Source organism: Furipterus horrens, unplaced genomic scaffold (genome assembly GCF_987537825.1).
Source record: "Furipterus horrens unplaced genomic scaffold, mFurHor1.1.pri manual_scaffold_4, whole genome shotgun sequence".
NCBI classification, from domain to species: Eukaryota; Metazoa; Chordata; class Mammalia; order Chiroptera; family Furipteridae; genus Furipterus; species Furipterus horrens.
In genome coordinates, this window is record NW_028327174.1 from 95,436,025 (window position 1) to 95,449,246 (window position 13,222).

A 13,222-nucleotide genomic window follows, 5' to 3' on the forward strand; every position below is an offset into this window, starting at 1 on the left:
CTCTCTTCTGCACCTACCAATTCCTAGTGCAACGTCACCAACAAAGTTCATTGGCTGTCCCCACCACCTCTCTCCCTCCACCTACATAATCCTTCATCTGGAAGAAATAGAGGAGCCATAAGCAACACAAGCCTGCCACAGGGAGGCCTTGAGAAGCTGGGGCTTGTATGCTGCTGTTATTCTTTAAAAAAAAACAAAAAAACAAAAACCACTTTATTGAGATATAATTTACATTTCATAAAATTCACCCATTGTAAATATATGACTCAATGATTTTTTGTAAAGTTGTACAGTTGTGCAACCATCACCACCATCTAGTTTTTAAATACTTCCATTACTCTGTGGTGTGATTTAAAAAACCATGGTCCTGCCCTGGCTGTGTGGTTCCGTTGGTTGGAGCGTCATCCTGTAGAGCAAAAGGTTGCAGGTTTGATTCCCAGTCAGGGTACATACATAGGTTGTGGGTTCAATCCCTGATCACGGCATGTATGGGAGGCAGCCGATCAATGTTTCTCTGTCACATCAACGTTTCTCCCTTCCTCTCTAAATAAATAAATGAACAAACGTATCCCCAGGGAAGGATTAAAAATAAAAATAAAAAACCACAGTCCCCCCAGCATTCGCTATTCCTGGCAACCTCACTCTAGCTCCAGAGTAATCCAGAGTGACCCTTACTCTTCAGCTGGAGGTGGAGGACTCATGGCCAGCCAGGCCTGGCTTCCCTCTGTTGCAGCTCCCTGGGTGGCCTCCTGGGAATTCTGGGGTGCAAGCTGCTGTGGGGCCGTCTCTGGAGCCTGAGACAAAACCAAACTCCTCTACCTCCTTTCAGCACTGCTTTGGCATAGAGGAGACCCAAAGCTTCACTGATTTCAGGACAACACATGGATTCTTTATTTTATTTTTCAAGTTGCAGATTCAGTGCTGAGCTGTAGGGATTCTGGAGGACCATGGTCGGGGGGCATGTGGACACAAAGAGAAGTAGTATCACTGGTGGAAGGTATGCTTGCTTTTCCAGTGGCCATTTGGGAGATGCTTTGCTTACATCTGTTTTAACACAGTAAAGATTTCTTGCCTGTTAAGAGACAAGGTCACACCTTGGAAAGCCATGTGGACTGCAGCTAACGCTCTGCCTGCTGACTCCAGCCATGTCATCACTCAGCGCTCGCTGGCCCGCTGTGGAACCTGTTCCCAACACACAGCCCCAGCCAAGCCATAAGACACAGAGCCTGGCTCACACCGGACACCTTCCCCAATACGGAGCGGGAGCTCACCATGAAACTGGGAAACAGCAGAGAAGTTTAAAGCGTGCACCAGCTTTATTTGCTGAAGAGGCCAAAGAAAATGTCAAAGGATAACAGGCAATAGAATTACACCCATGATGTCATCAGCAGCCGGCAACAATGGAAAGGAGAACCTTGTAACCCTGCTGCTTCTGTTAGAAAGGATCGCAATTGACAGTCCAATCCTGCTAATCAAGGGAAGGCGCTGGTGACATGGGAAGACGGGAATCACAGAAGCGAGGGTGTCTCTGCAGGGGGAGGAGAGACAGGATTTTCCCCATGTGCCCCAGTGTTGCCAACTGCATTCCAGAGCTCGTTTCCTCCCATGCCCAGATGGAGCAGAGGCCTCTATAATGACTTCACACTCAGCTAAAAGTAAACATTCTCCATGCTTTTTCCATGGACAAATTCTAACCCCAAACTGCCAGCACTGGCCTCCCAACAGTCCAAATGGAAAGCTGCCTTTCCCAAGAAAATAAGACCTTTTTAACTAAATAATATATCTTGGCTGCAAAAGCAAACTTTCCTAAAAGCTTCCTAGAAATTATTTATCGTGCAACCTGACCAAGCCCTACCAATGAACAAAGAAACCTAAAAACAATAAATGATCAGAGAATAAAAGCTCGCTCCGCAATCACCAGCACCGCAACATGTGCCGCACGGGGCCGCAGCCAGAGGAGCTGCCACACACACACACACACACACACACACACACACACACACTGACACTCTCTCCCAGAGCACACTGCCACCTCGATGGCATAGTCTTTCTGAAAACAAGCTGTGATAAAACAGGTGCTGGTTTGAATGGAGAGCAGAGCAGCCCCAAGATGTGAGCGCAGCAGTGCCGCTGTACACGTCTCACGCACGTGGCGCTGCTCTCCCACATTCCGACTTGAAGCCACAGGGTTCAAGTCGGCCCTCCACGAAAAGCACAGACTTGGGATGGCAGACTTACCAGGTTGGAATTGGTGGCATTGGAGTCATCTTCTGGAAAGGGGATATAGATCGCTAAGGCCACACAATTGGCAAAAATAGTCAGTAAAATAATGATTTCAAATGGTCTGAGGAAGGGAGTTAAGGAAGGTAATGTTGCAGAAAGCACAAGTGAAACAAACATACATATATGTCTTTAAATGAATCAAAGATTCATAAGAATCTTGTTTAAACAATGCATTCCAAGCCCCTTGTATTCTGAAAAGAAACATATGCCTTTTTAAGCACTTTTAATGGGTCCCCGCCAAAATTTTTCCTAATATGTCAAAAGCAGTGGAGGCCAGTCGCGTGCCAGAGTAAACACAGATTTCTAAAAACATTTTTTCCCCTTCTTTTATTTATTTAGATTGCATTGGAGTTGATTTCTTCTCATGTGTGCTCAGGTTGCTTTTAAAGAGCAGGGCCTGCCCCAGCCAGGACCCGAGGGCCCCAGGAGCCCTTTCCTTGTGGATACACGCTGCCCCGCAGGGACTTGAGTTCTGGGTGGGAGAAGCAGGACAGAGGCGGACTGGAGGCAGAAACCAGACTTCTAAGATTTTTCATTTGAAATTTGGAGATTTTACTTTTAACTTTTTAATTTGAAGTCTAGAGTGCTTTTTTCCCCTTCTGCCGTATTCTCCAACAGCTTCCGGAGAACCTGAAGATGGCTAGGGCCTCGGGACCCCCACGAGCGCAGCAGCACATGTACTACGCCTCTGAGGCAGGACGGCCACCAGGCCCTGGGGGCCCTGCTGCCCACGGGCCAGGCTTCCACTGTAGGCCCGTCCCACCTGCCCTGGTACGTGCCAGGATCTGACAGGATGACCTGAGGCCCACACACCAGCACAGGGCACCCAGGGAGGACGTTGCACCTCGATTTGTCAAAATGTCAGGGCAGGACACAATCTCGGGAGAGGAACGAGCTCATGGGATTCCACCCCTTCCATCCTGCAGCCACAGCCGACGGCCAGAAAGGGGGAGCTTCTGAGGAAGCTCCCAGTTTATGCTCTTGCAGCCTCACCTCCCCCAACCCCTGGCACAGCCGAGCTTTCAGCCTAGTCCCTGAAGCCTGGCAGGGGGAATTCCGAAAAGGAGGATGTACATTCCTGGGAGAAGGAACCAGCTTCATCTCCCAGGACATAAAACCTGCACTCACCAAGTTAACAAATCTTGAAACAGGAAGAGACTTAAAGAGCAGCTAGTCTAAACCTCTGAGGCCCAGAGAGCCTAAGAAACTTTCCCAAGACCCAACGGCAGGTTCCGACCAGCCAGGACTAATATTCCCCTGCCAGAGATGGCCTCTGACCTCTGTTAACGGGGAGCCCTGAGCCTGGAAGGAACCTTAGTGATTATCTAGTCCAGGCATGATGGTCACTGATCCACCTTGGCCCCACGGGGGTGTAGCTGAGGGTCCATTCACCGAGCATGCCTCAGGAAGGCTGCCACTTTCTGTGTGTCTTGACATCAAGAATAAGGCATGTGGTGGGCCTGCCCAACCTCCCTGCTTAACAGACATAGAAAATAAAACAAGCTCTCCCAGATCCAAAGTTGGCAAATAGCAGAGCCAGGACCAGAACCAGACCTACTGACTCATCTTTTCCAACACCCCCACTGCCCCTAGAGTTGGCCAAGGGACAAGTGAGGATGGTGGTGATTTTGATGATGACAATGGTGATGGTAACAGTAAGGGCACAGCTAATATTTCTTGAGAGCTTACTCTGTGCCAGACACTGTTCTAACTGCTCCACACAAACACCCTGAATGGAATGTACAACTATTATCCCCATTTCTAAGTAAAAGGTTAATAGTTAACCTGTCCAAGGTCACAGAGATCATGGAAGGGTGGGGTTCAAACCCAAAAAGGCTGGCCCCAGAGTCTGGGTTTGTAAGAACATCTCTACACTGATCTATCCTGAAGATATCCTGATGCATTTTAAGGAAGTTAGTTCTTTCACTCCTCCTACCACATCTGCCTTCCCTCCTTGCCCTTTCCCCTCCTGATTAGGAAGGTGACATTCAGCCCAAAGGCTGGTCAGTTCTGTTCCTGTCATCTGTGCTCCCCTGTCACGGCAAGGGCACATTAACTCAGCTGAGCCAGACCTCACCCATCCAGTCCTCTAAGTGTCAGCCCGGTCCCTCACCAAAGTCGGTGACAGCTACACCTGGGGTGTTTCCTGAATTGAAAGTTCCACCTCCTCCCCTATTCAGTCTATCCATCCATCAACTTATGCTAGAAGTACTGGCTAAAGCTGGGGAAGATGATGAGAAAAGAAACCAATCAGGCAGGTAAGAAAAGCCATCAGCAGCAGAGGACCAGGTAAGCCCTGGAAGTGTTCTGTGTCACACCCGGACAACCAGATCATTTTTTTAACTGCCACCTCTTCTTAATGACAGTGTGAGATTTCACTCTTTCAAGAGCACTGACTGGCTAGTACACCAGACCATCTCCTTATCCATCCTCAGCTCCCCTTCAAAGGCAATCTGGGAATGCCACCCAACCAGCACTGCCAAGGCTGGGTCTCCTTCCTTTCCCATGGATGGAGGACACACTCCCTGGGAGAGTGGCTGCAGCACCTCTCTGCCTAAGTGGGCAGTCAGTGCCGTGAGGTGGCTGTGGCCCACAGCTGGCACACGGGGTCACTGCCTTGCTAACACAGCTGCTAACGCCTGCGTGATGGGCCCTGACCAGTTTCCATGGACAGTGCCCAGACGCTTCCATTAGGAAGCCCTGGCTCTTCTAGTCTTCCCCCACCTGCCCTGTGCATCACTGTCACCTTCCTCTCTTCCCTTCCTCCCAGGCTTTGAATGTCACCTGCATAGGGACCCATCCATCCCAGGAGGTTAACTATTACTCCCTGAACACATCTCCTAGGGAAGCTTTTAATACTTTGGGAGCCGGCTGTGGTTATTCCCCGTTAGAGATGAGGAAACTGAAGCTCCAGGGTTCAGGTGTTGGGCCCATGAGGGGTTGGGTTTTCAGGCCCCAGATCCAGGTTCCACTGTGTCCCAGTGGGGCTGGACGGTGTCCCTTGAGCATCCACCCCAGTCAGGAGTTGGGGAACCCAGATTTGAAACCCCACTGTCAGTTGGGCAAGTACTGCAGCTTCTCCAGGCCTCACTGTTCCCCTATCTAGGAGAGCCTGACATACAGGGTCCCCAGCCCCCCTACTCCACAGTTCTGAGTGAGCTGCTAAGACAGTGGCCTGCTGGGGTCACCCAAGCTGAGCCTCTTGCCCAGTCACCTAGAAACCAGAACCACACTTGGCCACCCAGGACAGACTGGCCGGCTCTGGAGCAGCCAGTTGCCTTGAACTATACTCTCTTAAAGTTCCTTTTGAGTTGAGGGGTTCAAACATTGACAGAACTAACATTTCTTGCTGGAAAAAAACATTCTTCTCTCCCTGAGTCATCTCCTTTGGCCTTTCAACCACTACCCAAAACTTTTAAATCTTTCCATAGAAACTCATAAATGTAACCTAACACCTCCATCTTGAACCTCTGGAGCCATGGCAGTCCTGCCTGAACGAATTCTTATTATAAAAATGCCCACCATGAAGTACCAGGGTTCTAGTCCTGTCGGTCACTGACCGTATGACCCTGAGAGTCACTCCTGCGGGACTCAATTTCAACACTAGGGAAAGTCAGGGGTGGACCTACTGATCTTTAAGGTCCTTTCCATCTCTCTACCCACAATTCCTATGATGTCAGCGGGCCTATAATTCCATAGTGAGAGCCTACCTTTTCAAAGCCACTTTCTCTCAAGAGCCCAGGCACCGGTTTCCAGACAAAGTGGACCTGTGTTCAGTAACGGAAGCCAGTGTTCTCACTTTGGCTGCACATCAGAATCGCCTGGAGAGTTTTTAAATATGTCTGGGTGGAGCTCAGGTACCTCTGTTTCACTACAGCTTTCCAGGTGATGCTAAGGTGCAGCCAAGGTTGAGAACCATTGTTCCAAGTCCTTGAACCAAGAGCTGGAGTCACTAACCAACACCATCTTGAATTTCCTAGGCTCCTTCACTATAGAGAGAGGAAGGCCATGACACTGTGGCAGAGCCATGATATGGGAGGGAGAGAAGGTTATGGGGTAGCAGCATGAAGCCACTACTAACCCAATATATCAGTGGGTTCCTGGGCAGGCTCTGCTGAGTAAGAGCGTAAGTCATAGCCTCTTAGGCTCATTTACTCAAATGTTGCTTGTTATATGAAAACAAACAAACAAACAAACAAATGCCTAGGAGCTTGTTATACAAGCAGATTCCTAGGCCTTATCCCCAGAGATCCTGATTCATCAAGTCTGGAGTGACGCCTAGAACTCTGAATTTTCACAGCACCCCCGCAGATGAAATGGGTCTGATAACCACTTTCTAGGCTCAGCAGAGACAACATAGCTCACTGGATGGTAGGCCATGGGGAGCTGGCCCCCCTGTGGCTCCAGGGACACACACCCTGCCCAGACCAGGGCACAAAGGATATTTCCATTCGACAATGCTGATGCACGCCCTCCGGATGGGGTTCTTCAGAGTGAGGCAGAGCAGGGCACGAGGTGGGCGTGTGGCAGTGGTGCTGCCCTGCTTCTTGGGTTTCCCATACTGCTGCCGCTTCCGCTGTGTGGAGCTGACCGTGGAGATGGTCGCATTGCCAGTGCTTCCCATCAGCTTGGCCTGCCGGGCCGCATCAATGGCTGCCTGCCAGGACAGGGCCGCCCCCGGGGTGGGGATGTGCTCAGGGACGAGCCCTGCCGCTGCATTGGCGTTCATGTTGGCATGAACTGGGCGTGGGCTCCCATAGTTGGAACCTGTAAGAGAAGACAGAGGACAACAGTCACCAGGGAGAAAGCAGAGATTGTAATAAGCCCTGGATCCCAGACTCACAATTGCTTGAAATCCTTATATCAAACTATTGCAGTCTGGAGGTGGCACATGGAAACATTAGTGTGTGATGCTGAAAAAAGAGAGTCAGGAAATCTGTTCTAGTCCTGGTTTAGCTGTGTGACCTTGTGAATGTCACTCCCCCTTTCTAGTCTCATTGCCTAATTTTAGGCTGACATAACATGAGATGTGTGTATTAAAACAGGTGTGGACCTCAGAAACAGTGCTAGAGAAAGGTAGGATACAATAAAAGATAAATACACAATGTAATATATGTAAATTATACAAAAACACAAAACCAAAATGATATTTGTTAAAGAGAACAGAATGTTTAAGGAAGGTGAGAGAAATGGGAATAAGATACTGAGATAAAATGAATGAATAAGAGAGCCATTATATGAATCAAAGGCACAAAGAATTGAAGAGTATAATTTATACAAATCTCTGCACCTGAGTTCCAAAAAACAAAAATAAGTATAAGAAAATCAGGGGGTTGGACCAAAGTAAGGTTACATGCAGATGCCTCAAACCCATCAGGGCACTGAGTGCTGGTTTAACAGGAGGGGGCTGGGGGAGGGTGGTTTTAAATAATTTCAGTCAATTTTTTTACATCCACTTCCCATTGAAAAATAGGATCTAGACTCCCTCCTCCTAAAATGGGGTTGGCCTGTGGTAACTGTTTTAACCAATAAAGTACAGCAGAAGTGATGGTAATGTTTCATCCACCTGACTCCCTTTGGCCCTAGGAGAAGCCAAACACCCCATGAGGCAGCCTGGTTGACCCAAGGAAGCCCACCAGCCCTACATAGAGAGACCACACACAGAGGGACAGATTCCCAGCCAGCCCCCAGCTGCTCTGATCACCATCTGACTGCAAGCACAGGAGAGACCCCAAGCCAGAACTGCCTAGCCAAGCCCCTCCTGTGGCAGGGTTGATGGGGTAGGGTAAGGAGACACTGAAGGAAGGAAACCTGAGTAGGAACCAGTGAAATCCGGAGTAGGGACATCTGCAGTGCTCCAGTTTAAAGGCAACTGGAGCCTTCAGGGGTGTCCCTAAGACAACACACATACTCAGTCTGGTCAGCCTGATGCTTCCCCCAGAATCCTACAAGGTTTGCCAAGTAATCAGCTCAGCCTTGGCCCAAACCTGAATGTCCCAGAACAGAAGTGTGACTTTGAGATCTGCCAACTGCCCAGATGCATCAGGGTCATGAGAGGCTGCTGGGAATGGGGTGCTACTGTGGGCAGAGAACATGGCGTCAAGATGCCATGTCCATTTGCCTGAAGACTATGGCTGGAGCAGACAGACCAGTTGCACAGACATCACTCCAAGTTCCCCCGCTAAAACCCTCCCCTATGCTCAGGGAGCTGCTGAGCCCTTACCTCTCCTCACTGGAACTCAGCAGGATTCAGATGAACACTTTACACTTTACCAGCCACCTCTCCCCAGCTCTTATCTGAAGCTAATTCTTCTACATTTTATGTTATGATAACTTTTGTTCCCAGTGTGACCTGCTGTTCAGACCCTCTCACTCCTACCACCAGCCTAGTCCTCTACAAGGACCAGTTCAGAGAGGAGTACATGACCCAGCTCAGCCAGTGAGAACATTTCCACACACAGAATGTCTGTCCTAGAGACAGATTCTAACAACATCATCAGGCTCCTGCACCCAACCATGCCTGATGGTGACAGCCTTACCCTGAACTTTCTGCTGTTAGGACTTAAGTAACAGTTTAAGCTCATTTGAATTGGGTTACTATCCCGGACGACCAAAAAAGACCTGACTAATATGCTCATTCAGTGCCACAAAGCTTGAACCTGGCTGGGGTGTCATTTCTGCCAGATTCCAAAATCTATGTCTTTTCCATCATCACACCAGTGACAGGCAATAAGTCTCCACTCTCACACCAATTGATTGGCATCACTGTCCAAAATGCTGTACTTAAAGAATTCTGAGACTTTTCTAAGTGCAATAGGAAAGCATACCATGTAGATTAGTGATGTCTGCATGGCACCAAGGGTAGGTAATGATATCACAGATGCCACATATTTACTACCCTGTATGATACCAAGATGAGCACATCAGGTCTTCGTTAATACCAGCTGGTCTACTGACTTTTTATCCCCTGACAGTTGCCTCCTGCACTGTTGCCATCTGGTCCCTGTAGCATTCAGCCCCACCCCCATCCCCTAAGGCCTGGTAAACTGCCTCTTCGCTATACTCAATGCACGGCTGTATTCTCAGCATGACGCTGACTCCCTTCTCACCATATATTGCCTTCACCCCGCGCCTTTCCTCTGCCCCAGCTGCTCCAGGCAGCTGGCGCACCCCCAGGGGTAAAGTATATTAAGCAGAATGTCAGAATCATGGAGAACCCAACACTTCCTAGGAGAAGTCTTGTCTCCCACATACCTCTCTACACTCACCGTGTGGAGCCTACACGTCAAGCAAGGAAGACCCCAAGAAGGATGGGCCTTCACCTTTCTTATAAGATCCCCAGGAAAAAGAAATTAGAAGAGAGGCTTTAAATTAATAAAGGCACCTGAAGCACAAGAACTGCTTTAATAACCAGCAAGCATGAGTATCTTCATTTAACACATGAGAAAACAAAGGAACGTGTGACTCATTAAAGGTCACAAAGTGAGACAATGGAACATTTCTGCAGCACACACGGGACTCACAGTTAAATTATACATACTCCACCTCCTCAGATCTCACACACACATCCACATGCATACACATGTGCCTGCTCACATACATGACAATAAGCAAAGCACATTCCTCCTACTGATTTATGGGCCTTGAGGTTGAAGAGGCTGCATTTCTGAGCCCAAGGACATCCTTTATGTTTATATGATCTTCACAGGATGGCATCCACTATGCAAACAGCCCCTTTAGTAACCCTGAGCACCTTTGGGGTGAAAGAAAGTGAAAAGTGTCCCTGTTCCTATTTGCCATGTTGGAGTGACTGAGCCGACTCTCTTCTCTGTCTTACTGGGGTCAATAGACTGGGCTGCAACTGTCATTGTGTCCACTCAATCTGTGGTACATCATTTTTCCTTCCTGTGGCATTGACAACGCTTATTAGACTATTTTATTCCTGGTTTTTGACTTCTCTTCCTTCACCTACATAAAGGCAGCCATGACTCCACCGTCAGCCTTCCTAGACCCTAACTCCCTCCTCACGCAAGTCCTCGACACTTCACACCTTCCTACTGTCTTCTCACTCTAGTCTCTGTACTCACCCTCAAACATTGTTAATCACCCTCTGTCGCATCACTTGCCAGTTCCAAAACCAAGGAGCATTTGGACAATGCTTGGGCAGAAGGCAGAAAGCACCAATGCGAGAGCACGTCCATGGCCTTGAAAAGGCTGTATATGGGGTATGGAGCCCACAGCTTCTGAGCACTAAATGGCCAGGGCCACAGAGAGCCAACTGGGGTCTGAAATCCACGCCTCGGCAGGCTGCCTTCTGAGCCACCCCACGCCATGGGTGACCTCATTCACATTGTGAACTGTTCCCAGAGCACAAGGACCTCTCTGGAGCACACCATCTGGAGAAAGCACATACGAATAAGCCCATGGGGAAAAACGGAATGTCAACCTCTCCCTAGCTGGAAGACAAGAAAACAGCCTTCAGTATTCAGTCCTGGCAGCTCTGAGCATTGCTGCAGCCCTGTGACATGAGTGAGGGCACTGCCACACAAAGCCACACACAGGAGGGCGAGGTGTGGCCCCTCCAGGCTCCTCCACTAGGGCTGTACTCCAAGGCCCAGCTTAGCCTCCCCTTCTCCAAAGCAATTTTCCCCCACCCAGGCTGGAGGCTCTGTGAATACTACCAGGTCCCCCACAACAAGGGGGCACGAGTTTACAAGAACCCCAAGAATGAAAATGCTTCATCTCAGGCTCAACATTTTAAAATCTGGAGCAGTACCATGGAGTAAAGGCAAGCAGTACTGTATCCCTGGTGGCTTTTGTTAGCACAAAATAAACCACCCAATGCAAAGAGACCAATTTTCAAATTATAAAGCTAATTCAAAGCTCTCAGTCCTGGTTGCCAGCTGAGAAGATGCCACATTTAAAGTCTGCTCTGGCTACTGCCTTACTAGACTATTTCCACTGATGCTCTCATCCCTGAATGAGCCCCAGAGCAGCAGCTCAGCAAATCAGGCCACACGCAAACAGGTGGCTGCCCACAGCAGTGATCTCTTTCTCACACATAAGAAAATGACTCCCATTTGTCAAATGGCTGAGCTTCCCTGAAGAGAGCAGTAGCTCCCACCTCCCTCACACAGGAGCTGCTGCTTCTCCAAGGGAACAGGACGAGGGCAAGACCCCAGCACAACCTGGTCAGCTGCAGATCATTCTCCTCTGCGAAGTCCACGGAGGAGTCCAAGTAGGAGGCAATGGCTTCTGCTTCCTTGGTACCCACTACCTTCTGGGATAAGGTGTGATGCTGAGGACCCAGAAGGTGTTCAGTGACGAAAAGGTTGATTTTTTTTCCCTTTAATCCACCTCTATCCACACACCTGATCCAGGGCCACATCCCAGAAGATGCTCAGTATCTTTTTGTCAGTGACTATATTGACAGTGATGACAAGTAGACTTCAGCAACACCATGAGTCAGCCTGTCTCAGCCCTCAAGGATGGGCTTATTGAGGCCCTTATGCTAACTTCTTGGATATGGTACGGAGGAGAATATCTGAGAGAAGAGGCTGTGAGCAATGACTTCCACCTCCCATGCCACCTCCCTCGATCAGGCCATCGTCCATCTCTTGCCCAGGACATTGCAGTAGCTCCCTGACATTTCTCTCATTTCTCTTGCCTATCCCCTATCCAATCTCCATGCAGCAGTCAGAGTGACCTTTTAGATATAAAAATCATAAATCAGGCCCTGCCATTCTCCTAGTTAAATCTCTTCAAAATCCAGACTCTACATGATTTATGAAGCCTGCCTAGGTTGGCCCTGGCCCACTTCTCTGAGCTCATCTCACTACTCTCTTGGCTGGTCTCATGCACTTCTGACATACTGGCCTCACTTCACCCCTCACACATGCTCAGTTCTTGTCTACCATTGCACCTTTGCACACACTGAACATGTTCTTCCTTCTGCTCTTTGCTTGGTGATTCCTTCTCACACTTCAGGTCGGGGCTTAAATGATTCCTTCTCAAAACCTCCAACCCTGATTCCACAATCTCAATAAGCAGAGCTCAAACCCTAGCTGCCAGTGTGCTTCCCATCTCCTGCTCCATACCACCGTTTAAGAGAGATCCCAACCCCCAGCACCATAAAGGGGACCCTGATTAGGCACATGCATGGGATAAGACACAGCCTCCATCTTTAGCCTTAGTTCCTTCAGACATGCACAAAAGAAATTACTAATGACCAGTCCCTGTACACACAACTATGATACAGCCAAGATTGATTTATGAAGAGCAAGAAATAGTAGTTCATCCCTGGAAAGGAGAGAACTATACATGTATTTCTCCTAAAGTACTGACCATTCTTTCCCTTTGCAATCCCTACACTGCAAAGGAAATGCTTTCACTCGACCCAGGTTTCACCAAAGATCTTTGCAGAAGCCCATTTGGCTCCTGCTATCTGTCATCTCATTGTAATGACATGGGGCCTACATTTTCTTTAAGAGTGTAGCAGCCAACCTGAAAAAGAAATGTCTGTTATCTCATTGTAGTGACAAGGGGCCCACATTCCCTTTAAGAGTGTAGCAGCCAACCTGAAACAGAAACTACACTTTCTCTGCCCATTAAAGGCTAAATAACTAGAAAACAGGAGGCCATTAATCTTCTCTATCTAGTGCATTACAGAGATATCCAGGAAACTCAGACAGGGAAGATACTGTGTCTTGGACTTAGAAGATACCCGAGGACCTGTAACTTCAAGCCCAGCCATACTCATCCCCAAAAGAACCAGGTCAGGCTTCAGCACCATGTGGCAGGTGTAGTGGACTGGTGGACTGGCGAACTCAGATGCTCTTCCAACCTCCTTCTGCTGTGCCCTCCTGTCCTGTAGAGGCTAGAGAGCTAAAAACTACAATCTCCAGTCTCCCCTGCAGCTGGACTTCTTGATGTGAGTATG

The 13,222-nt window shown here is 48.8% G+C and overlaps 1 protein-coding gene across 5 annotated transcripts in view; it reads right to left on the minus strand.

Moving 5' to 3' along the window:
- Window positions 1-13,222, minus strand: part of CACNA1C (calcium voltage-gated channel subunit alpha1 C) — a 713,310-nt gene that overhangs the window by 552,722 nt on the left and 147,366 nt on the right. For all 5 annotated transcript variants that reach the window (XM_090273794.1, XM_090273795.1, XM_090273796.1 and 2 more), the window contains exons 2-3: window positions 6,720-7,050; window positions 2,239-2,344 (exon numbers count right to left, since the gene is read on the minus strand). In XM_090273794.1, the coding sequence (XP_090129920.1) occupies window positions 2,239-2,344; window positions 6,720-7,050 (437 nt within the window). The remainder of the gene's footprint in view (window positions 1-2,238; window positions 2,345-6,719; window positions 7,051-13,222) is intronic.